This window comes from Gasterosteus aculeatus, chromosome 5 (genome assembly GCF_964276395.1).
Source record: "Gasterosteus aculeatus chromosome 5, fGasAcu3.hap1.1, whole genome shotgun sequence".
In the NCBI taxonomy this organism is placed as follows: Eukaryota; Metazoa; Chordata; class Actinopteri; order Perciformes; family Gasterosteidae; genus Gasterosteus; species Gasterosteus aculeatus.
Genome location: NC_135692.1, coordinates 10,656,462 through 10,679,015, shown reverse-complemented (window position 1 = coordinate 10,679,015; position 22,554 = coordinate 10,656,462). Strand labels below are relative to the sequence as shown.

The 22,554-nt window shown below is 47.8% G+C and overlaps 1 protein-coding gene across 5 annotated transcripts in view; it reads right to left on the bottom strand.

The window, feature by feature from the left end:
- usp54b (ubiquitin specific peptidase 54b) overlaps positions 1 to 22,554 on the bottom strand; it is a 36,694-nt gene that overhangs the window by 6,964 nt on the left and 7,176 nt on the right. For 3 of the 5 annotated variants that reach the window (XR_005712248.2, XM_040176626.2, XM_040176627.2), the window contains exons 3-16: positions 17,773 to 17,865; positions 14,630 to 14,764; positions 12,908 to 13,021; positions 12,712 to 12,794; positions 11,109 to 11,214; positions 8,851 to 8,997; positions 6,831 to 6,980; positions 6,098 to 6,290; positions 5,677 to 5,859; positions 5,133 to 5,352; positions 4,501 to 4,887; positions 4,091 to 4,224; positions 3,833 to 3,994; positions 866 to 1,013 (exon numbers count right to left, since the gene is read on the bottom strand). Coding sequence is in view for 4 of the 5 variants with exons in the window: in XM_040176626.2 (XP_040032560.2) it covers positions 866 to 1,013; positions 3,833 to 3,994; positions 4,091 to 4,224; positions 4,501 to 4,887; positions 5,133 to 5,352; positions 5,677 to 5,859; positions 6,098 to 6,290; positions 6,831 to 6,980; positions 8,851 to 8,997; positions 11,109 to 11,214; positions 12,712 to 12,794; positions 12,908 to 13,021; positions 14,630 to 14,764; positions 17,773 to 17,865 (2,255 nt within the window). In the remaining variant the exon portion in view is untranslated. Of the gene's footprint in view, positions 1 to 865; positions 1,014 to 3,832; positions 3,995 to 4,090; positions 4,225 to 4,500; positions 4,888 to 5,132; positions 5,353 to 5,676; positions 5,860 to 6,097; positions 6,291 to 6,830; positions 6,981 to 8,850; positions 8,998 to 11,108; positions 11,215 to 11,800; positions 11,936 to 12,711; positions 12,795 to 12,907; positions 13,022 to 14,629; positions 14,765 to 17,772; positions 17,866 to 21,874; positions 22,035 to 22,554 lie in introns of those variants that run through there. The other 2 variants (XM_040176630.2, XM_078103335.1) reach the window with 2 other exon arrangements.

The following is a 22,554-nucleotide window of genomic DNA, read 5'->3' as shown; positions in this document are numbered from 1 at the left end:
TGAAACACGACATTAACTCAACAGGACGAGCTCAAATTGCTTGTTTTGTCTGACCAACAGTCCAAAGCATAATATTATAGATAAATTATAATTAAATCCATGGGACGCTGGGGCTCAATAACTCTATTATTATTTAACTATATGACATGTTATTTATTCTACAATATCAGTGGATAAGCTGCCTCTCTCTTTAAAAATTAAATGCGAACCTCATCATGAAAAACTAGTAAAGCTCTCTTTCCCACGCGAGGGACACGCGAGGAGGCCGACCGACCTTCCGTCACACACAGACACAGCGGCAAAGGGCAAAAGAAACAAAAAGCAGAGGGAAGCCTCGGCAGCGTCGCGAAGCAGCAAAGCAGAGAGCATCCCCGCTTCCTCGCTTCCTCTCTCCTCGTCCTCGACGGCTACACAAAGCCGAGCGAAGCCGGCCTTTTTTGTTTTTTTACCGCACTGCAACATACACACAAACACGGAGGGCAAAAGAAGTTGCTGTACACAGTCAAATGTGTTTTTTGAGAAAGCGCACACACACACACACACACACACACACACACACACACACACACACACACTGTGACTGAGGCGCAAACACACAACGGGGGGGGTTGTGCAGCGCTTCCGGGCAGCCATGAGCTGAAGACACAAACATGAGGGTGTTGAGGTGTTTTTTTTTTTTTTTTAGACAGCCAGTACCCAGAGGACACACACACACACACACACAGGGGGGTCCCGGGTTTAAGGACAGCTCTCGAGCCGAGGACACACACCCAGTGAGGGAGGGAGGAGGCAGGGGGGGTCTGAGGAGGTTTTGAGACAGGCACCGCTGCGGACACACAAAGGGGGGTTGGGACAGTGGTGGTACCTGCGAGGCCCCTGTGGGCGGGTGCTTCCTGTCTCCCGTTCCGTTTCCTGTTCCTGCCTGCGTTTGATTGGGCCCCCAGTGCTCCTCATGCACGCGGCTACAACCAATCCGCTATGAGCGTTAGCCTCATGCAGGGGTCTGAGCACAGCTGAGGATGTTAACCACAGAGTGGGAGAGAAAAAAGAGAAAAAAGACAGGAAGATATAAGGACAGAGCGGCAGAGAGGAGGAGAGAGCGAGGGGGGACGCAAGAGGAGGGAAAACCCCAACGAGAGTACCAGAGGGAGACGGAGACAAAGGATAAGGATGGAGGAGACAAGAGGAGAGACGGTAGAAGCAGGGCAGAAGGAGTGGTTATGTTATGAGGGGGCCGGCATGCTTACGCTCCTCTACTGTAAGTCAATGGGTGTGTAATTTACACATGTTTGTATGGAGCCAAATCCAGGTCGAAAAGTTTTGATCATTTGAAAAGACAAACGTGAACCTGAAAGTTCAACTTTTGGTCGTGAGCGTTGAAAAACACAACAATGTATTCAAAATAAAAATAAGTGGACCAAAAGTATTTTGGGGTTGAATAAAGTTTCTTTTTTCATCCAGGTCTACTTTTGACCTGGACTTGGCTCCATATGTTTGAAGTTGCAGAGTGGGAGGATTGATTTTATTTATTTAACGCTGTGCCAATGTTATCTGACAGTTGGGGAACTTCTTCGGATCCATAATATTGCTTCGTTAAAGATAGACTCCAACTTCCCGGGATGGGAATGATTCCCAATCCTAGCGGCTCTTCCCACTCTGCAGCTCTGTGGTAAACACTTCAATCTGTCAACACTGATAAGTCAAAAAGTCAAGATCAGACGAATGAGGAGTAAAGCCTACGTTCATGAAGCCACAGACACCAGACGGAGAAGTACAAAGCTTCACATGGTGCGTAACCTTTTCAATGGTGTTAGTTTGGTGTGAAAAAAAAAAAAACGATGCAGAGGAGGACAATAAAAGAGCAGCCATCATCCCTCCTGCCTTGAGTTTACAGACCCTGGTTTGATAGAGACGGGATGAAGGAAGGTTGACGGCAGCACTGTTGTTGTCGTTGGCTGTAACATCCTCTAAAACCCCGAGGCAGATTGTTTGGAGTCCGGGTTTAGACCATCGATACGGATGTGGGAAACCAAATTCAGTTACGCAACCGCACTGATAGCGACGCCATCTGTTCGCTTGCGAGTCGTCCTTTCACTTCATCAAGGTTGAGTGTGCTCACAGGAGTGTGTGTGTGTGTGTGTGTGTGTGTGTGTGTGTGTGTGTGTGTGTCAGGTACATGAGGCTGAACACACTGAAGCACACGCAGTAGGACGGACAGGACACAACACGATAATCCCTGATATAAATTTAGTAAGTGCTGAGCTGGAAGGGGAAAACCTGCACACCTGCAGTTCAGACAAGGCTCTCTCACATACGAGCATTTATAAAAAATATCAACTCAGGCACAAAGAAATATAATGTGTGAAAACACACATAGGGGAATGTGGACGTCACCACAGCGTTTTTTTCAAGTGTCTCAGAGTGAGTCACAGTCATGCCACCAATCTGCAAATTGCAAGATATAGATGTTTAAAGTGTCTAAATGTGTATCATAATGTTTTCCCTTTTAGTCTGAAATAAGATGCCTCACAGGACTCAAGCCTCAAGTCCTGGTTGTGTATTTAGTAGTGCAAATCCACAAAGTGGCAGGACTTGCCAGAGACCGATTAAACAGGACTAAGAGTCTACAACCATGCTGGCGTCTCTGTGACTATCTGTACTCAGGCACAGCTGCTCTTTGAGCTAAATGCTAATGTCAGCGTGCTGAAAAGATTTACCAGGTATATGTTCGGCCTTTTAGTTTAGCCTTTTGGCACGTTAGCACATGGTAATCATGAGCTGAGGTTGTCGGGAAGCTCATTAGTTTGGGCAAATTATATTGTTGAGGCATTGCAGGAAAAGTCAGGGAGGATTTCAACCACAATCCACAAATCTGCCTGTACAAAATATCCGAGCAATCCAACCAAAGCTGTTGAGGTACTTCGGTCTAGACCAGATTAGGGCCCCAACAGAACCGATAGCGGGGCTGAAGTAGAAATGAAATGCAACTACCTAGTATGAGCCAAACTCAAACAGCAAGCCTACACTTCCCATCATGCATCGCTCCATTGCTGGTATATTAATATTAATGTTTCATGTAACGTAAACCAGCAGCGAGATGAACACGATGAACATTGATTAATTATATCAGAAGCTCCTCCAGAGCAACGGAAGACACTGCACTAAATATTTTTAGTAAATTTACTTTGACACGTAGTCTCACATCTACAGCTCTGTAACACGTGAAGATACACAGACACACACATGAAGAACATGAAGAACTGAGAAACTGAGGCACGTTGTGAACTCCTTAAAGATCGACTCCCAACAGTAGCTTCCTACTCCCATTGTTGGTCAGCAAACGTTCTACAGGAGTCGTGTTGCTAAAACCTGATCCGACTGGGATTTGCTTTCTGAACTTTGCTGTCAAACACACACACACACACACACACTTATTCTGACATAAAACACTCACGGATGACACACAAAATATTTAAATATAAACAGCACAAACGGAACCGATAAAACATTCCGACGGAGGGAGACAGATGGAGAGGCAGACGAACAGATGGGACCGAGGACGTAGAGGAGGTCACACAGAAAGTATAAGTCACTGTGACTGCTAAACTACACTAAACAGGTGATAATGTCACCTTAAAGCTGCACCGGGAAACATACACATATATATATAGTATATATATATATATATATATATATATATATATATATATACTATTTTTTTCCCTCTCCTTAATTAACTTCTAACCTCCCACGTCTCCTTTCTCCTTCCACCTCTCTCCCTCCCACTTGTCTCTTTCGGTCTCTCCCTCCAACCCTCTTTTCGTCAGCATACCCTGGTGTTGGAGCTGGTCCAGGTCCATGTATTTGCTGGGTTTGGGGTTGAATCCCATGGCAGCCTCCCGCTCTGCCTCCCTCCGCTTCTGCTGCTCTTGCTGGCGGGCTCTCCTCGCCACCTCCTCCTGCAGCTCGTCCAGCTCACTGCGCCCTGGTCCGCCTGAGCAAACACAAAAAACGAAGATGGAAACGATCAACCCGGGTCGAATCCGAGCCGCGGCGGAGATGCGGGATACATCGTGCGGCCGCCACACACCGGTGGCGGTGTTGGAGCCGCCGCCCCAGCTGGGTGAGGGCAGCTCCTGCAGGATGGCACCGCTGCTCTTTGACTTGGGCACCGAGCGCCATGAAGGTCCTGACATCAGCACCCGTTTCTGTTGGCCCACCTCCCTGGGGAGGGAAAGAAACCAAACAATGAGAGCAAAGAAAAAGAGACAAAAGAGGAAGAAATGTTGAGAGTGCAGATCATATGTCTCTTGACAAATTGGTCGATCAATTGATTTGTTGTTGTGGACTGTTGGACATTTTGTTGTTATTCATTTTCACATTTCTATTTCAAGCTGGCGAAGTGAAATTCAATATGACAGAGAAACCCTGGGAGGGAAAGACAATGAAGGACGGAGACGGAAAGGAAGGGACAGTAATGGTTATTTGTGAGTCTCCTACCGGTCGGGGCTGCTGCTGTTCCGCTCACTGCTCTCGTAGCCACTTTCCATCCTCTGAATCAGACGTGGCTGGTGCTCCACCCCTCTCAGAGGTGGAGGGGCAGGGGGACCCATTGTCCGCCCGCTGCCCAGAGACCTGGGCTGTCCGACCGGCCCAAACCCCGCCTCCAACTCCCCAGCCTCCCTCGCTTCCACCTCCTGCAGCCCTGGCTCTGAAGGCGGAGCGGGTCCCGCCGAGGCAACGGTTTCCTGGGTCCCCGGAGGGAGGGAGGGAGCAGGCAGGGTGTTGTAGCCCAGAGAGGAGCCTCTCGGTTGGGTGAAGATGCTGTCGATGTTCAGGGCCTCTCTTCTGGGCCTCCAGGTTGGCCTGTAGCGACCTCCAGAGGAACTACGAAGCCAGGGAGGACGATGTTACACAACCCCATTTAACAGTGCAGGACTCTTACATCTGTTGCTTAAGGTAGAGCACTTAGCACTTGTCATCCGCAGGGTGCAGGGATCTTAGCACAGGCAAATAGTCACAAAATGACATCATAAAAATAACATGAAATGCAACTTCACACGATGAATGGGACTGAATGGGGATTCCGAGGCAGGGAGCCTAAAGTTGATGCGTGTCCTGGTGGCCAGTACCTGGACTTGCTCTCACTGCTGGTGCTTTCATCCTCCCACTGAGGCCCCCCGGCCCCGCCCTCACAGCCCCCAACCCCTGACGAAGACGAGGAGGACAGGGGGCGAGAGGAGGAGGAGGAGGAGGTGAGTGGCCGGCGGGAGGAGAGGAGGAAGACGGCCGTCTCCTTGTACTCCTGCAGAGGAGGAGAGGGAGGGCGGGGAGGACCCTCCACTGCTGACTCTGAATGTTGGAGAGAGAAAGACGGAAAAAAAAACGTAAACCCAATAACACTTTTATTTATACCACAGGGGCCAATTATGTAGGCAGCAGTGCAAGTAAACATAAGAATAACCAGCCACGAGGCGGATAACCTAAAGAGTCTGCAGGGATGAAGCACAAACAACTCACTTCATTACCACTGTTTGCTCTCACTTATTCCTGGGACAAATTCCGCAGTCGAGTACTTTCTCGGAAAAACACTGCAGTCACTTGTGTACTTCAAAGTAGTCGAAGCTGTTCTTCTGTGAGCGCTGGCTTTGTCCCCGGACTCGGATGTAGAATTACCTCCAGCGTCAGCCCCGTGCGGCGGCGCGACGATGTCGTGGTTGCAGACCACGGTGGTCTGGGACTCGCTGGAGAGGTGGCTGCCCGTCGACTGATGCAGGGATCGGCTGCGGGAGGCTCGGTGACCCGAGCTCTCCGTCGACGAGTCGGTGCGGGTATCGCTGGATATGGACGGCTCCCGGCCTGAGAGGGAAGGAGAGAAAAGGGGGATGATCTTCCTGTTAATCCGGCATCCCCGTATGCGTACAGTTAAAAAAGGCAGGAAAACATGTTCAGCCGCTGCAATGTGCTGAAGGCAGAAGTCGGATTACAGGGTTGAAGGTCAGAGCTTTAAAGCTGAAATCTCGCTTGCCCCCCTCCCCCCTCGATGATAAACACCGAATAATCTGATTTGTGGCAGAGTGTGCCATCTTTGGCGTACCAGAGTCTTCGCTGTCGTAACCGGCCTTGCTGCTGGCGTGCTGGAGCTCCAGTTGTGGGTTGGAGCTGGTACAGGGGTTGGGGCTCTCCTGCAGTATCACCGGCGTCCCACGGGGGTCAGCGTAGAGCAGCAGCAGGGGCTGATAGTGGCCTTTGATACAGCGGGACACCACGTCCTTCCACTTGGGCCCGATCTGGGGGTGCAAGCAGGGCAACGCACACACATGAAGACTCTGGTGAATTTAAATATGACAGCACACGTCCCACACACACACACACACACACACACACACAAAGAGAAACTCATCTATCCATGTTAAGATATAAAATATCCCACTGAAACTAGAAGGTCAAACACGCATTGTGCTGCTGTGTGTCCTTATTGATATCAGCTCAATAATACCGTATATGTCCGATAGTGTGAAATGTGTCAAGGACACACTTTTGAGACAAACACACCCCTCTCCCCCTCTGGTCAGTCACAGCGGATTGTGCATCCTTTTCCCCCTGCCGTACGGGCGGGATACCCTCGCGTTTGAATCATGAGACCGGCTGCAGCGGCAAAAACCCGCGCTACGATCAATCGACGACGGGGATTAAACCGTCAGCAACTCACGCACGGCGTAGTTCCTGCGACTGCTGCTCCCGCAGGCACAAGTGGAGGTGCAGCGGACGCCGCACAGCACTGCACAGCACAGCCTCGCGGCATGCAGACTCCCACAACCGCGTCTCACCTCTTTGACGTGGGCGTCGTCGAAGTACATCCACTTGCGTATCTTGGTCTGGAAGAAGAAGGTGGAGTAGTGCTTGCCGTAGTAGCACACCATGCCCACCAAGTAGAGCTCCGCCTGGCGAGCCCTCTCCTCTGTCACGCGGTAGAACAACTACAGGGGGAGAGAGAGGGAGAGAGGGGGGGGGGGAGGAGGGATGCAGGGAAGAGAGGCAGGGAGGGGAGGGAGATAGAGATACGGGGGAGTTAATGTTAATACACCTAAATTCACCTATACGGTGTGCTGCATGCAGTGATCCTTCACATACTGTGCAGCGATGCAGATGTGATGCACAGATAACACAGCAGATATTTGCCCCCGTTACACAGATGAGGTACTGGGGCTGTTGGTTTAAGAACGTAACGGCTGTCCACGGTAATCCCGCTCTGCTGTAGTTTTCCCCAAGGACCTCTCGGTTGCACTGACTCGCACTTTTTGAAGAACATACCACTATTTCACCTTATTGTTATCGGCAGCTGACTGCACATTCCTCATAGTGAGTAACAACTGCTTCGGTTTGTACTAGGTGTCACAAAGTACCTGTATTTACATAAACCTTGATTTTTCAATATGATATATTGATTCCTACACACGTATTTTGAGTGGGATTCTTTTGCCAAACAAAGGGCCGAAATGCACAATATATTAATTCAGATGAATTTGATAAATCGCATCATTGTTTGTTTTTTAATTGATTTTAGGATAATATCGTTGGTCACTAATTACAAACAAGCCTGCATTTTTAATTGTGAGCAGCTGGCGTCCTACAGCGTGTTTGTCTGACAGAGCTAACGGCTAACGGGGGTAATGCTCGCGAACTCCAGCTCCGCTGCACAGACAGCCGGATTAAATGAAGAGTGAATCTGTTGCGTGAGAAACACATTATTCAATTGACATTCCAGCCGTGGTCTTTGCAGACACACCTGGCAGAGATCTGCAACTCTAATTTACTTCCACCCAAGTTGATGACCAGATATTCAAAAAAGATATTCAGCTGGTTTCCAGCATATAATAATAAATGCCATGATGTCATCGATCAATTGCGTCTGTCAGCGCTAAAAAGGACCCAATCCATGCAGAGAAATCAACATAAAAGAGTAACGGGGAAGCAAACAGTAGAGAAAGCAGATGCAGAGGACAGACAAAGAGAGACGGGGAAAGCCGTGGCAGAGGAGGAGGGATACACGAGGCAGATGGATTCATTTTGTCTGATTCCAACGACTAAACAAAAGAATGCGATGGATTGTGCCTCCAGTTCGTATCTGACAACCAGCATCATCTCCCGAGAGCAGGATGTAAAGGAGGGGAAACGGCAGCAGGCACAGACAGAAGATAACTTGACTCACGGTAACGCATAATCCCTTCTATCCATTATTCATAGATATCGGGAGATGTTACAGTAGCATATAAATGCATCAACATTGCTCGGTGGTGACGCCGGGGTGTGAGGGGGCGCACACGCCTGAGGCCCGGCAGCTACACGACAGCAACGGAGGCCAGGTGGTCGTGTGTGTGTGTGTGTGTGTGTGTGTGTGTGTGTGTGTGTGTGTGTGTGTGTGTGTGTGTCATTTCTTGTTTTTCACAGTGAGCCGGAAGGAGGTTGGTTGTTTAGCGGACTGTACAGCGTGCACGTTTTGTGTCCCTAATCTGTTGTCATGTGTGTATTTGAGCGTGCACACTTTACACGTGTGACTTTCTGTTACCCAGGACGAGGGGTCACATGAGTAGAGGTCACAGGTTTAACTCTAGGAGAGTTTTGCACGTATTCTGTCATGAACTGTTTTTTATTTTACGTGATGATGCCGAACTAAAAGTCACAGGCTCACCACTGGGATCCATCCTCTTGAAACATTATTTTATATAACACATTTAATGGCAATCCATCTATGCGTTGAAGCATTTCAATCTGGAAGTGTCGGAATGTGTATGTGTGTGTGTGTGTGTGTGTGTGTGTGTGTGTGTGTGTTGTGTGTGATCCCCTTACATCTCCCAGACGCAGGCAGGTCCCCAGGCTGTGTATGACGTCCTCCGCCAGGTCGGAGTGGTCCGAGTCCCACACCAGCCCGATGGACACGATCTCCGGCGAGTTCATCAGCACCCGGCGGATGCGCAACACCTCCCCACAGTTACTCTGGGGGGGCGGGAGGGGGAGAGGAGGGAGGAGGAGAAAAAGGAACGGGAGAGAGTGTGATCATCCCACGCCACCATCGCTAACACCGTCCCTTTATTTGGCGGTGACGGACGAACACGCAGGGATAAACTGCACGGCAGGAGAAGGAGATAAAAGGCCGGCGAGAGAGAGAGATGATGGGGGACGAGGGGGTTCGACAGAGGAAGAAGTGCTGTGCTGGGTTCTATTTGTCTCTCGAGCCTTCTGTTGAGTTTAGAAGCGCCTGTTCCGAATCCTTCCTTTGAGTCATGACCCACCGCAGAGAACACACATGCACACGCCGTGCACGCAGCGCTGGCAGAGCGGGCTCGGAAACAGCCCGAGAACACCCCGGCAAGCGGACCCTTTGCCAAACAACACAAACACACACACACACACAGAGCGCTCTCCCTCGCGCTGGCACCAGAGACGGCAGGGTGGTATTTTGCCAGGGTCTGCTTTTGAATTCTCAGGTGGGGACACAAAACGCCAGCCGGGCAGCAGCGGCCGGGAACACGCGTGTTTAGCGTGGGACACACGTGGACGGGACACACGGACCCGCTTGGCTCACTGTGGCACCTCGCGACATCATCCAGAAGAACGCACAAGCGTGTTCGCTGTGCTCCACGATGCCACGTTGATCGGGGGAAGTCTCATCTCTGAAAGCCGTGTGCACGGATGTCTTCTTGTTTTCCTGCTGTGGCCATGCAGCCCTTTCTAGGAGAGGGGGAGTTATATAATAGTGCTGCTGGTCAAAGGACACTGTTCGCAGAATGCTGATTGAGGCATTCTTGGGGAACAAAATTAAACAACTTTGGGGAGAAACTCTTGTGCTTCCTCTTAAGACTCAATACTGCGGCGAAAGAAAGATAAAATCTTTGTTTTAAAGATTTAATCTTTGCTTCGGCCACCACTTTTAGCAGTGGAATGGCAGCTAAGGATGTGGGATTGGTGAAAATTAAAAGTATCATAGATCTACATATTCACAACACAACGCCTGGGATGATGCCAACATGGCGACGGCAGAGTCTCATTGGTGAAGAAACAAGCAGTTAGTGAGTCAGGCTGGAAACAAGCCAGCGATCCAACACAATTACTATTACAAATTTAGTTGGAATAAGAAAGGTTAGGTAAATGAAACATGATGCAGTTCTGCATAACCCTAAATTACTTGATGATAATGATCGAAATGAGAGGATTCATGGCCTTTTTTCATGTTTGAATTTAAAACTTTCTCTATATTCAATTAATTTGAGCCAAAAGGTTTTTCTATTGAGGCTTCAGCACAAAGCAAACATCCGCTCCTGGCTTCAATCTGGCCTCTACGGTGTCCTGCAGCAGCCTCGCTCCCGTCCAGAGAGCATCACTTTTGTTTGAGCAAAGCCCGGCGCGTTGCTAACAAAAGATCAGCGCCGGAGTGGTGGAAGATAAACAGGAGTCCCACCGGACGGCGCGCGCAACAACGCCTCCGCCGGGGCCGACGATAAGCTGACGGTGTGCGTGTGTGTATAGGCGACGGAGGCTGTGGCGATGGTGCTGTGTGAAGCGAGGGGCAGCCGAGGAGGCTCTATGTGGGGGCACTTGGGGCACACAGAGAGAGACGGGCCAAGCCGGATCGACTCGGCAGCGGCAGCGTTCTCCCGTGTGGCAGCAAGACACACAAACCTGCAGGACAAAGGCACCGTACACAACATCGCTCGCTCTCTGTAATCGCTCTTCAATGCAGCGGGCAATGCATTTGAGGACAGGGAAACAAAATTGTTCTCTTGCTTTCTACTGCGAGACAATGCTGATCATTAGTTTTTACTGTAAAGGAGGTCATGAGGAGGGGTAATGAAATGCCTTCGGTTTCACAAAGTGAAGATGGGATGGGATGAAAATGCAAATGATGCACGCTGGTTATGTAACGTGGAAAAACAAGCGAGAAGTGATGAAACTAACAGAGTGGTTACGTTGCAAAACCCATCTACCCCCCCCCCCCCCCCCCCCTCTGCTTTTCTACTTTTCACACTGTTATTTGGAACAGAATGAACTTACTGAGGTTACTGTGTGTGCATTGATGTGTGTGTGTGTGTGTGTGTGTGTGCTCTCACAGGGCAGTTGCGCAGGTCTCCCATGTTGCTGGCGTTGCGGAGCAGTTCTCCGAACATGTCCGGTGTGGGTTTCTCTCTGCACTCCAGCATCCTCACTGCCTGGTTACTGCAGCGTTGGATCACACACAACAACAGAAATAATGAACGCAGAGAATGCGCATGCTTCCTCGGGAGGGGGAGCTTTTTTTTTGTCTATTGTGAGGCCCAAATGTGACGCGTGTTCAGTGTGCTTTGTGGTTCTGTAGGCAAAAAAAAAAAGAAATTGCAGGCAATTTTTTAATTCCTTCTGTTGATTTTGGCAGCAAACCACAGGCACACATACACATAAAAACACACACACACACATCTTCAGTCAGTCAGGTACCAAGGGTTTTTCCCATCTGCTATAATAAGGAGAAGAAAATATAATTGTGGAGTAAACAGTCATTAAGGCTGCGAGAGAGATTCATTCTGAATCCCTTGTGAAGGATTATGATCTTTGACCTTCCTAAAGTGGTCGTACTAAAAGTTAATTTCCCTACAGGGGGCCATAACATTACCGAACCATTATCATATAGTTCATCTACAACTCGCATAATAACTTTCACACTGAGCTGCATTCATCCCTTTAAACTGTGATCGCCCGCTGAAGGAGAAACCCAAATATACATTATTATCATCCTTGTGCCCGTGTGCAGCTTGGTAGCACCTACCAGGATTATGTGTGCCATGAAGCCTGGGGAAGTATTCCTCTAAGAATAAAGATTCTCCTCCCATCCTCTCACCCCGTCCATTACCCTCAAGTGAACTCAACCTCAACTCAAACACCCGTCCGCCCACATTTAGACGCTAGACACTAGACATTTTTGTCTGTCTTTTTTCGCTCGCCCTCTTACTCACGTCGGCTTTCGCCGTGTTTGTCCACCTCGGCTGTAAACAACGGGCTCCACTGAGGGTAAAAATAGCTTGGCAGTGCTAACAGGCACAAACACAGAGCGCTGGCACCACCGCGCCCCACAACTACCTCTTCACACAGGGTGTTTGTTTGTTCCCTTGCCCCCCCCCTCCGATGAGCCGTCCATCTCCTCTGCCGCGTCCCATTTCCAAATGGCACGTGGAATGATACGTCCCCTTATTTCCTCTCTCGTTCGCCTCTTCCGACCCACTGTTCCACTCATGGATTTATGTGGTCCCCGTGGGTCTACTGAATCAAACAGCTGATTAATCACCCCCCCCCCTCTCTACCCTCCCCCACTCCTCCCCTCCCTCATTTCATTGACTCGGAGTGCGTGGGAGTTTTGTGCAACAGCTCGGAGGATGCTTCCCCTTTGTGTTGATTCACCTGCGCTGACATCACATGAACGCGGGAGAGACATCAGTCACCGGCTCACCTGCGCCTTCATATGTGTGAACATGCACGTAAGTGTGTGTGCATAACGTGTGTGTGCACGTGTGTGCACGTGTGTGTGCTCACAGTTCAGTGTTCAGCAGGGACCCGTGAGAGGAAAGGAGAACACGTGTGTACCTTCCTTTACTGCCACCCAGCCTCAGCTTGCTGCCACATTTACTGCAGTGTGTGTGTGTGTGTGTGTGGCCATGTGTGTGGGTGTGTGTCTGGTCTTACCAGAGGGACGTAGTGGAGATGTAATGAACCATCTGAATGAAGGGCAGGGGGTCCGACGTGGCGCCACAGCTGTTGCACACACACTGCAAACGCAAATACGTCCTCAGCTTTAGTAAATTATTTATTAAATTAAAGGCCCAAAAGCGAACCATCTGTCAGCTCTTTAAAGGGAAGGCGAGGCCAAACAATGTCGCACCTGTTCGAACAGAGTCATGGCAAACTTCTGGTGTGGGATGCAGTGCTTGGCGGTGCAGATGTCCTCTCTACTCTCCGCGCTGATGTGGAAGTGGATACGCATCAGGAGATTCTCCTGAGACACACAGAAAAAACAATCAACATCAATTACTGTGTGCGTGTGTGGGAGGTTATGTGGTTTGTTGGCATACGTGCTTGTTTGTATTGTATCCATATGTACAGTGTGTGTGTGTGTGTGTGTGTGTGTGTTTGGTTGGTCGCTCCTGTTAATCTGGCCGCGGGAGCAGCATCTATGTTTCATAAGAAGCAGACGGATTCCCTGACTGAACACATTTACCAGCAATCGATCAGACGTGTGCACACAAATCAAACACACCCACACACTTTCGCAAAGACACACATACACATACACACACATACACACACGGGTCTTTGAGGTGTGAAGCAAGAGGCAGAGAGAGTGGAGAGAGAAAGCAAACTGAAGTGCAGAGAAATAATACAATAATAGAATTGTGACTAATGGATTTTTATTTTCTAGATGTTCCTCTTCTATAAACAAGAATAATAATTCTAAAATGAGATATCCGCAATTCAAAAAATGCAACCATCAGTGTTGGATAAAACTAACTCATTTCAGAGAGAAATGTCCACATATTAGTTACTATCAGTAAAAACACAGATGTTCTGCTGTGTAAACAAAGGAATTCTTCAATTGTTACATTTTGTTTTTACAATCCAAAGATGCTTTTGTTCAAAGCAAATAAAAATCCAAAGCAGCAAACTTTTAATTCCTCTTGTCAGTGAAGGCACCATGAGGAAACGATCACTGAACCCATTTTCTCCTCCACCTTATTTTCTCGATCAAATGCTTTTCGCAGCGAAACGCATCAAACCTCGGTCAGTCTTGTGGCTTCAATCAAAACACCAAAGCAATTAATTAGCTGATTGTTTGGTTGATTAATTAGATTAATTGTCTGGTCTACAAAGCAGTGAAAATCCCAATATCTAAGCAAGAGTGAGTAGGAGTCAACCAACGGAGTTAAGTCGTGGACTAGTTAGTGTGCTTTGATACGTCAGCGTATTGCACAGGTCACTGTAGACGTATGGTTTAAGGTTTCTATGGAAACTTTTAACAGTTCACTACTGGCAGTATTTGAATGATTACTGTTCAGGAATTGAATGTATTGTACATCTTTTACATTTGTTCATTCTGTACACGTGACGTCCCTTGTGGCCCATCCCGGGAGAGGGATCCCTCCTCCGACGCTCTCCCTAAGGTTTCTTCCCTTTTTCCCCATTGAAGGGTTTTTCATATCTGGGGAGTTTTTCTTGTGCCGATGTGACGGTTCCGGGACGGAGGATGTCGCATGTGTACAGACTGTACAAAATAAATGAATTGAACCTGTTGCATTAAAATGAGAGGTTTCTGGTGGATGGATTTTTAAAAGTTCCTAGTCGTCAAGAACAACGCCTGTGTTCTCCGCCACATCAGAGGAGCAATGGGAGGACAAAGAAACAGCGAACGCCTCCCACCACAGGACGGTGGAATAAACCGACAAACATCAATAGGAGATTATACGCCTGGCAGTCTGCAGAGCTCGGTGTCCCCTGAAGACACTCACTCAGAAGAGCCTTGGCAACCCCTCACCTGTCCCGCATGTGCGTGGGCGCGCGCGTGTGTGTGTGTGTGTGTGTGCGTGCGCGTGTGTTGTTTCAGACTCACGAAGCACTCAGCGGCGTCGTCCATGATACCGAGCTGGAAGCGCTGTTCGTCTTGGAAAGTCTTGGCCAGAGCGCTGCGCAGTGCGTCTGATGGCAGCACGCGCTCACTGCTGAACTGGAACTGAGCAAAGATACTCTGCGGAAACCACACACAAACACACACACATATAGAAGCATATTCATTCTTTAGTTCCCTTACAAAATCAAACGCTGTTCCACAAATGCGTTTCCTGAAAGGAATTGTTAGTGTGTCCACTGGTGTATAGAGATCTACGTGTATTTACTTCTCTCAGACTGACGCAAATCCCTCTTAGCACATCCCTCCTGGTACTCAGCTCAACTGACCCATAAAGCACAACCAGCGGTGCCAGTCGTCGACTCGTCGGGACCCACAAGTGCCGCACAACAAACCCCCGACCGGACCGACACAGACAACGCAGCTGGCCTCAATATCAGGCCGCGTCAATAATAGATAGGCGTTTGTGGTGCACTTTGTGCTTTGTAGCAGCAAAGTGAAAGAGCGAGTCAAACGGCTGCAGGGGCCTCGGAGAGAAAGCTGGGCCACCGAATTGTGTTTCCAGGGCAGAGCCGTGACGAATTGGATCAGTCGGCCTGGAGAGGACAGGGCCGCTTCACGCAGGTCCAGGTGACTGACAGCAGCACAGCGAGCGTTGTTGGAGTGACACCCGGTCCTTTTCGTAATATCCTATTGGTGAGCGGGACGTCTTTAAAAACCTCATGGCTCACATTCGTCAAAATCTGGGCTTCCCTGTGACTTAAAGAGGCCGACAAAACGAAAAGCAGGCATCCGGCGCTCCAGCGTGACGATGTACTTCTCCACGGTGAACTCAGACGAGGTGGAAGCTGTCGTGGCTGCCGAGACAGAATTCCTCCCAGTTTGAGCTTCAATAACTGGAGCTGGTTGTATTTCCCCCCTTTAGGTCTTTAGTTATTATTTTAGAGAGCTGTGATCTGATGGGAATGAAATGTTATAAAACAATAGAATGAGAGTGTGTCCAAGCCAGGACTTGGCAATGGGTGAGGTAATGCAGTCGTACTGCCAGGGAGAGTGTATATATGTGTGTGTGTGTGTGTGTGTGTGTGTGTGTGTGTGTGTGTGTGTGTGTGTGTGTGTGTGTGTGTGTGTGTGTGTGTGTCTGGGAGAGAGGGAGGGAGAAAGGGAAAGAGCGAAGAGGAAAAAGGTACCATACAAGCAACCCGGGTTTGTGTGTCTGTGCGTGTGTGTGTGTGTGTGTGTGTGTGTGTAAGTTATGGTGGCTGTGCTGACTGCAGCAATGCGCCAAGGAGAATGGAGGGGGAATATACCCTACAGAGGGAGGGAGGAAGGGAGGGTGAGGGAGGGAGGGAGGGATGTGTGAGTGTGTGCGCATGCCCCGGTCCAAGAGTGAAGACAAGAACAATCTACACCAACTCCCACGTTCATTCATCTTTCTCTTTTCTTCGCTCCCACTTCCTCCTCTCTTCCTTTTTCTTTTGTGTGTGTGCGTGTGTGTGTGTGTGTGTTCAGGTATCTGCGTCTGTGCATGTGTGTGTGTGCCTGCTCTGCTGTTGAGAGAGATAAAGTGTTGCAGTGATTTCGAGAGGGATATCCGCAGGCAGCCTCTGAACTTCTGTTTACTACAAAGGGGGGGCGTCTTCATCTGCCGCAGATAAAACCCAAATTCACACACTTTACCCCCGAAATAAAACGGCCCGTGATCTCCATTCATCTCTTTATTTAAAACGCAACGAGCCGTTAAAGTTCATTTTGGTGCTTGTCCCGCCGAGTTCTCCAGAGGCTTTAATCTGGGAGCCGACTGGGAGGACGACCTGACGACGGAGAGACGCTGGCAGGGCGCTTAATGGAGACCGACAGGACGGTGTGAACACGGGGACCATACCTTTTGATTTGCACAAACATGGCCGACGCACACACAAAACCTCTGGGCGTGTGTGTGTGTGTGTGTGTGGTGAGCATCCTAGAGATTTGTGTGCACCTCAAGGCGCACGTGTGCAGCAGCCGAACATGTGCAGCATTCAAGTGAGATTTATGTGCACGCTTAGGGGTGTGTGTGTGTGTGTGCGTGTGTGTGTGTGTGTAGCATACCAGCGTGGGCTGTGCTAGCTCAGCGCTTTCAGTCAGCCAATTAATTACAGAAAAGCGCTAGAGACAGAAGAGCGTGTAGAACACACACACACTGACGCTGCTACACCCACACACGCACACACACACTGCTACTACACCGCAGCACATTACACACAACACTTCCCTTCACTCAGACACATATTTGTCATCATTGATGCAACAAATGGCTGAAACGGAGCCACATGCGGCTGGTTCATTACGAGGGATTCACGATGCTCATCTTCTGTGTGGTTGCTTTCCATCAGCAGCCGCCGGAACACAACAGCGATTCAGCCGGAATGTACGTTATAAAATCTATAATCTGCATCGTAAGGCAGCTCTTTACTGGGGAAACGTGTCCGGTACAAAGTACGTGATGTGTTTTAAACAATGGAGGAAGACGATGGAGAAGCAACACTGCAGAGAAACGCGACGGTGTTACGGGTAGAAGTTCTGCATTCAAAGTGTTATGAGGAATGAGGAAAAAAGAGTACTTCCTGTGAAGAAGAGAAGAGTTGTTTGTCAAAGGAAAAGAAAGAATACGGTGAGCGGAAAGAAGGGGAAAGGAAGGAAACAACGACGGAAGGACCCGAAACGGGAAAAGGAGAAGAGCAGATGTTAATAAATAATGAAAAAAGCACAAAACAAAAGGAGGGAGTGAAAATGTAAAAAAAAAATGTAGAGATCATGCAGACGGGTACCATTATATGCCGTTGGTCATCATTTTGTTTGTCTCCTTTTTTAAATTTAGTGTTTGGTTACATGAGCTGAGGATCTCCAGTGTTGGTCAGGTCAGCTCTCTCTCTATCAGGTAAAACCACAGAATAATATAGAAAGTCTCCGAGAGGGGAAACACTTATGCAAAGTCCTTTATGTGGGTACTACCTCACACAAATATACATCCCCTCAGTTCTTCAGCCCTGACCTCCGGTTTACATCTCAAACAACAATGTGTATCAAGCACATTGTTGCACAAGCCAGCAGCCATCAACTTGCACAAGCCAGCAGAGCGGTTTTACCTTCAGAGCGCAGAAGATGCACGAGTCCTCCATGCACTTGTGTGTGGTCAGCTGGCGAAAGCTTCTGCGAAAGATGTCGAGATGCCACAGGACCTGTCAGGCAGGATAACACACAGAGGGAAAGGACGTAAAGCAAGTGGACCATTTGGAATGAGGTTTCATCTTGTGTCTTTCACAGACGAAAGGCACGGCTCTACTTCAATGTTAATATTCTAACTTTCCTCATAGCTTCGCAGGAGGATGCTGTTTTTTCAGCTCCTGCTTGAGTTATTAGTATCTTTTTTTAGCCCACTGGCAAATGAATCAAAAAGTCTCATTCACGCATGAGAAAATACATCTGTATCTAGATCACAGGCTCTTAAAATGGGTGTTGCAGCACCGTGGGATGCCTTAAATAAGGGTCAAGGGGGCCACAAGATTGCTGCTTACTTCTGTCTTTTTATAATACCGTTGAAATAGCTAAAGAAACCGTCAAATATTAAGTTATGCCGGAGCTGAGGTTATTGACATGGCAGGTCGTGGCTGCCTGTTGCCATAGTGACGGGACATGCTTTCTGGGTGCTCGGCGTCAGGAATAGCCACTGACAGAGCGAGTGATGAAATTTGAAAGGAAAAGTTATTTTAGCCGCGGTTTAAATGACAGTCTGTGAGCCACTACTACTTCATCTGGATGACGGATGTCACACGTTACCATTAAAGTGATGTTTTCACTTAAGCTTTTGATCTATTTAATTTGCATAAGTGATAAATTAAGTGCAGAGAAGAAACAAGGAAGAACACATCTCGGGAGGTAGTCGGAAGTAGGGAAGTGGTCTGCTTCAGGTCTCCTCATGCCCTTGTCTCTCTCTCTCTCTCTCTCTATGTGTCTCTGTTGTGCACAATCAGAGGAAAGACCTCATTCAGCATCCTGAAAGGCAATATTGACACAACACTGTCCCTCAGGCTTTGACTGCAGCGCACACACACTCACAGTTGTGCACACAAAAACTATAGCAATACAAGTCTGCACTGTGTGTGTGCGTTAAGGAGAGAGCGATAGGTGGAGGAAAAGACTGGATGCTGACGCTACTGTACGCGTTCTACCTTTTTCCTCCCCTCTCTGTTTCTCTGTGGTTTATTTGGTCGTGATGGATCGGCTCCCTGCACAGCACTGCAGCAGCCACAAGGAGGGCACACTACTGGCCGCCGGCCTCTCTCCATCTGTATCTGCCTGTCCCACTGTTTTTTTTTTAAACACATCCGTCCCCCTCTTCCTCTGTTCTTCTTCCATTTGTGTCATTTCAGCTACAACTGGTCCCTCGGATAACTTCTCTCGGTTTTATCTGCAGAAGCGTTTCAGACAAAAGAGGCTATAGTAGAACTTACAAACACACAGAGTGATGGGAGAGCACAGGGAATAGAGATTAGCCTCATCAGCTGCTTGTTGACGAGTGTTTTAATGTAATACTGCACCTTGATTGCTGTTACCACGGTAACCACGTGTAACACCAAATGAAGCGGTCTAACTTTAAACTCCTTGGATGAGTTTAAAGGAAATAACCTTTTCCCACACAAAACACAGTGAAAGGTGTTAAATGACACAGAATTTGTTAATTGAGTCTCACTTTAAAGTTCTTTTAAAATATATTATAACAGTATTATTGAGTGTGTTGTATAACTGTTTTTAGGATATTAAAATAGTAAAGCTTAAACAGCATGTAGCCTCAGTGTTGTTCAATAAAGTAACTGATAATTTCATTCTTTACATTTATTGGTTTCAAAATGCATCCATTAGAGTTTTGTTAACAAATGGATTTTGTACCTCGTAACCTTATAAACGTGTATTTTAACATCTAAGTTATTACACCTAAAAAATCAATTAGTTATGACTTATAAACCCTGTATTGTTTAGCTTGATTAAACTGCCATTTATTATTTAATAGCTACTGTTACAAAAACATATCAATGCACCACAAAACCGCAATACTGACACACTGAATGCATGACTCTGGCTTTGTTGGAGGATTCCTGCCCTGCTCCTCCTGCCCCTGTTCCAGTCCCCCATTACCTTCTTTCCCTGTGCATTTTGTGCATCACATGACCCCGCTGCCATGGCGACAATCCGGTTCCATATTTTGCTGCACTTTTGACCTGAGTCATCTTGTCAGCCCGTGGGTTGTTTTCACGGCAGACATGTTGGCTCGCCATAGTAGGAAATGAGTTAATATCCCTGCCCCTCATCCTCGTGTCACACCGACCTTTGAACCTGCTCCCAAACACGTCAGCCGTTGAGAAGAGACACAATGCGCAGGTTCCCTTCATCACATTCTCACTAAATCCTGCGCTGCTTGCTAGTGGTGATTGGGAGGCCTAACAGGAAAGGGAATAATCCCAGCTGCGCGTGGTCCTGTATCCTCTGATATAAGTGTCTCTGTAACAGAACACCATCTGCAGAAGCACTAAGTCACATATTTGGTTGGAAAATGTCAATCCGTATTTTATGGGCATTTGTCAAGCTGCAGCACAACCCCCGCTGCTGCAAAGTACGTTTCTATATTAGTCAATAGTTTCTCTAATTACACTGTGATATAAACGTAATAGCTGACTGGATTATTCTCAAGGGGACGGCTTTTTTTTAACTGATTAAATAAGCGCTAAATTTATGAAGCAGGCTGACGAAAAAGGAGGGTTTGGGTTGCAAAGTTTAGGCGAAAAAAGCACTTTGAAGAAATACTTTTAACCTCAAACAGAGCATCTGTATACGGTGTCTGAATATAAACATGAGAAGTTAAGATTGTGATGATAAGACATTTTATTGCATAACCGGACCATGGAAAACATTTTAGTGACTTTAGATACTTTATGTGAAGCCTTATTGGTTAGTTACACGTATCATCATGAGTGTATATCACAGTCTCTTTTGCTTTGGAAAATAATTGTTTTACTTTAGTTTACTTGTTTATCAATGGTTTTCCTCACAACGAGACATTGCAGCTTTGTCCAACCAAGAACCAGTTTTATTTGATCAACATTTGTATTATAAAACAAAAAATATATATATGGCAGTTAAACTTACATTTTGTTAATCCTTTGGGATGTCAAAATGTGAGTTAAAATGGAAAATAATTCATGCCGATTTCCATGCTTCTTAATGATTACGTATTTTCTATTTTTGGTTTATGACAAACACACACACACACGCACACACACACACACGCACACTGCTGGTTTAGTGAACCCATGTGTTTGTGCCTCATCGAAGCCTACACCTCCTTTAGCTATTTTATTCTTACCCCGCGTTTGAGAGAAGTTGCTGAGCGTGTTCGTACACTTTACCTCACAGCGCCTTTTTTCTCGCTCATTAAACTTCACACTTGCTTCACACAAAACAACCACCGCTGCTTTCGCTGCTGCTGCTGCGGCGTCACCCCAGCAGCTCCACTGCAGCAGCGGGGGGTTAAGTGCCTTGCCCAAGGGGCCCTTGGGAGCATTGAGGCCACAAAAAGTATTTCACTTCACCAACTATTAATGAGACATTCATTCAGAGCAATTTTGAAATGATTAATGAGGCATTTTGAAATTGTTTAGCTTTCGGACTGTTGGGAAAATGTGAATTTTTCATTAAATCTTTTTTTTTTTTACAAACCAATGGAATGAAAGTCATTTAAAAAGCGGACCACCAATCGTTTCTAGTTGTGCCTGAACTGCCACTGGAGTCCGTTGCCAAACTCAACTTTGACCCTTTGGTCTTCACCCACGCACTCCCCGCTTCAGTCCATTAGGATCATGTGACGTGAACACACACACACACACACACACACACACGCACACGCGCAAACACAGAAATACACAGTGAAACAGCAATGAGCATCCAAACACTTTAACATCCATTTTATCCCCACTCATCTGTATCCTGTTAAACATCCTCTCCCCTCCTTGGGGGTGAGCGTGTGTGTGCTTGCGTGTGCGTGTCCTTGAAATGGCCCACTTCTCTCCCCATTGAAGCCGCTTTGTTGAGGCGTTCGCTCACAGTAACAGACCCTGTGTCCTTCACGGAGTCCTTTCATCCACCTCTTCTCCTTTCACCACAAAACCCGTCTCTTCCCCCTCTTTTGCCCCCTACCTTATCAGACTCTTTAGTTCCACTCTTTCTCTCGACAGTATCCCCTTTAGTCTTCTCTGTTATTTCGCACTGCATGCTCCTCAATTCCTCTTTCTTCTCTTCTCGTCCTTCAGCAACTTTCCTTCTTCTAGTCTATCCCTGTGCTCTCTTCAACTCTCCCTAAGCTTCTGCCCCATCATCCCCCTCCCGCTCCCCCTCCAGCTTACTGCTGTCTCTCTCTCTCTCGCTTTCTTTCAAGCCGGTAGTCAAGAGACACTTTGGTGTGTGTGTGTGTGTACAGAAGGTGAGTTTGTGCCAGCTGGAGGTCTCGGGAGGAGGGAAGAGAGGTGTTTGTGTGTAGAGAGGGAGGGGGAGAGGAGATGCAGCAGCAGCGCAGCGTAAGCATCTCCACGCACAGACCGGATGTCCACGCTGAAGCCAGACTGGCAGCGCTGCCAAAACCGGCCGACACACACGCAAACAACCCGTTAATGTGGCCCATGATCTCATCCCTGACAGGCTTAAATATCAATTTACTGCCTGAAAAAATTCCACATTGAGAAGATGAAGTAACAACTTTTTAAATCTTCTTAGTGTGAAAGTGGGAAGAGTATCAAGGACACAGCTTCTGTCATTAATGCCATTTCACAGGGAACGTTACTGCCGCGCCTGTAAAGCTCAATAATTCTGGCAGAGAACTG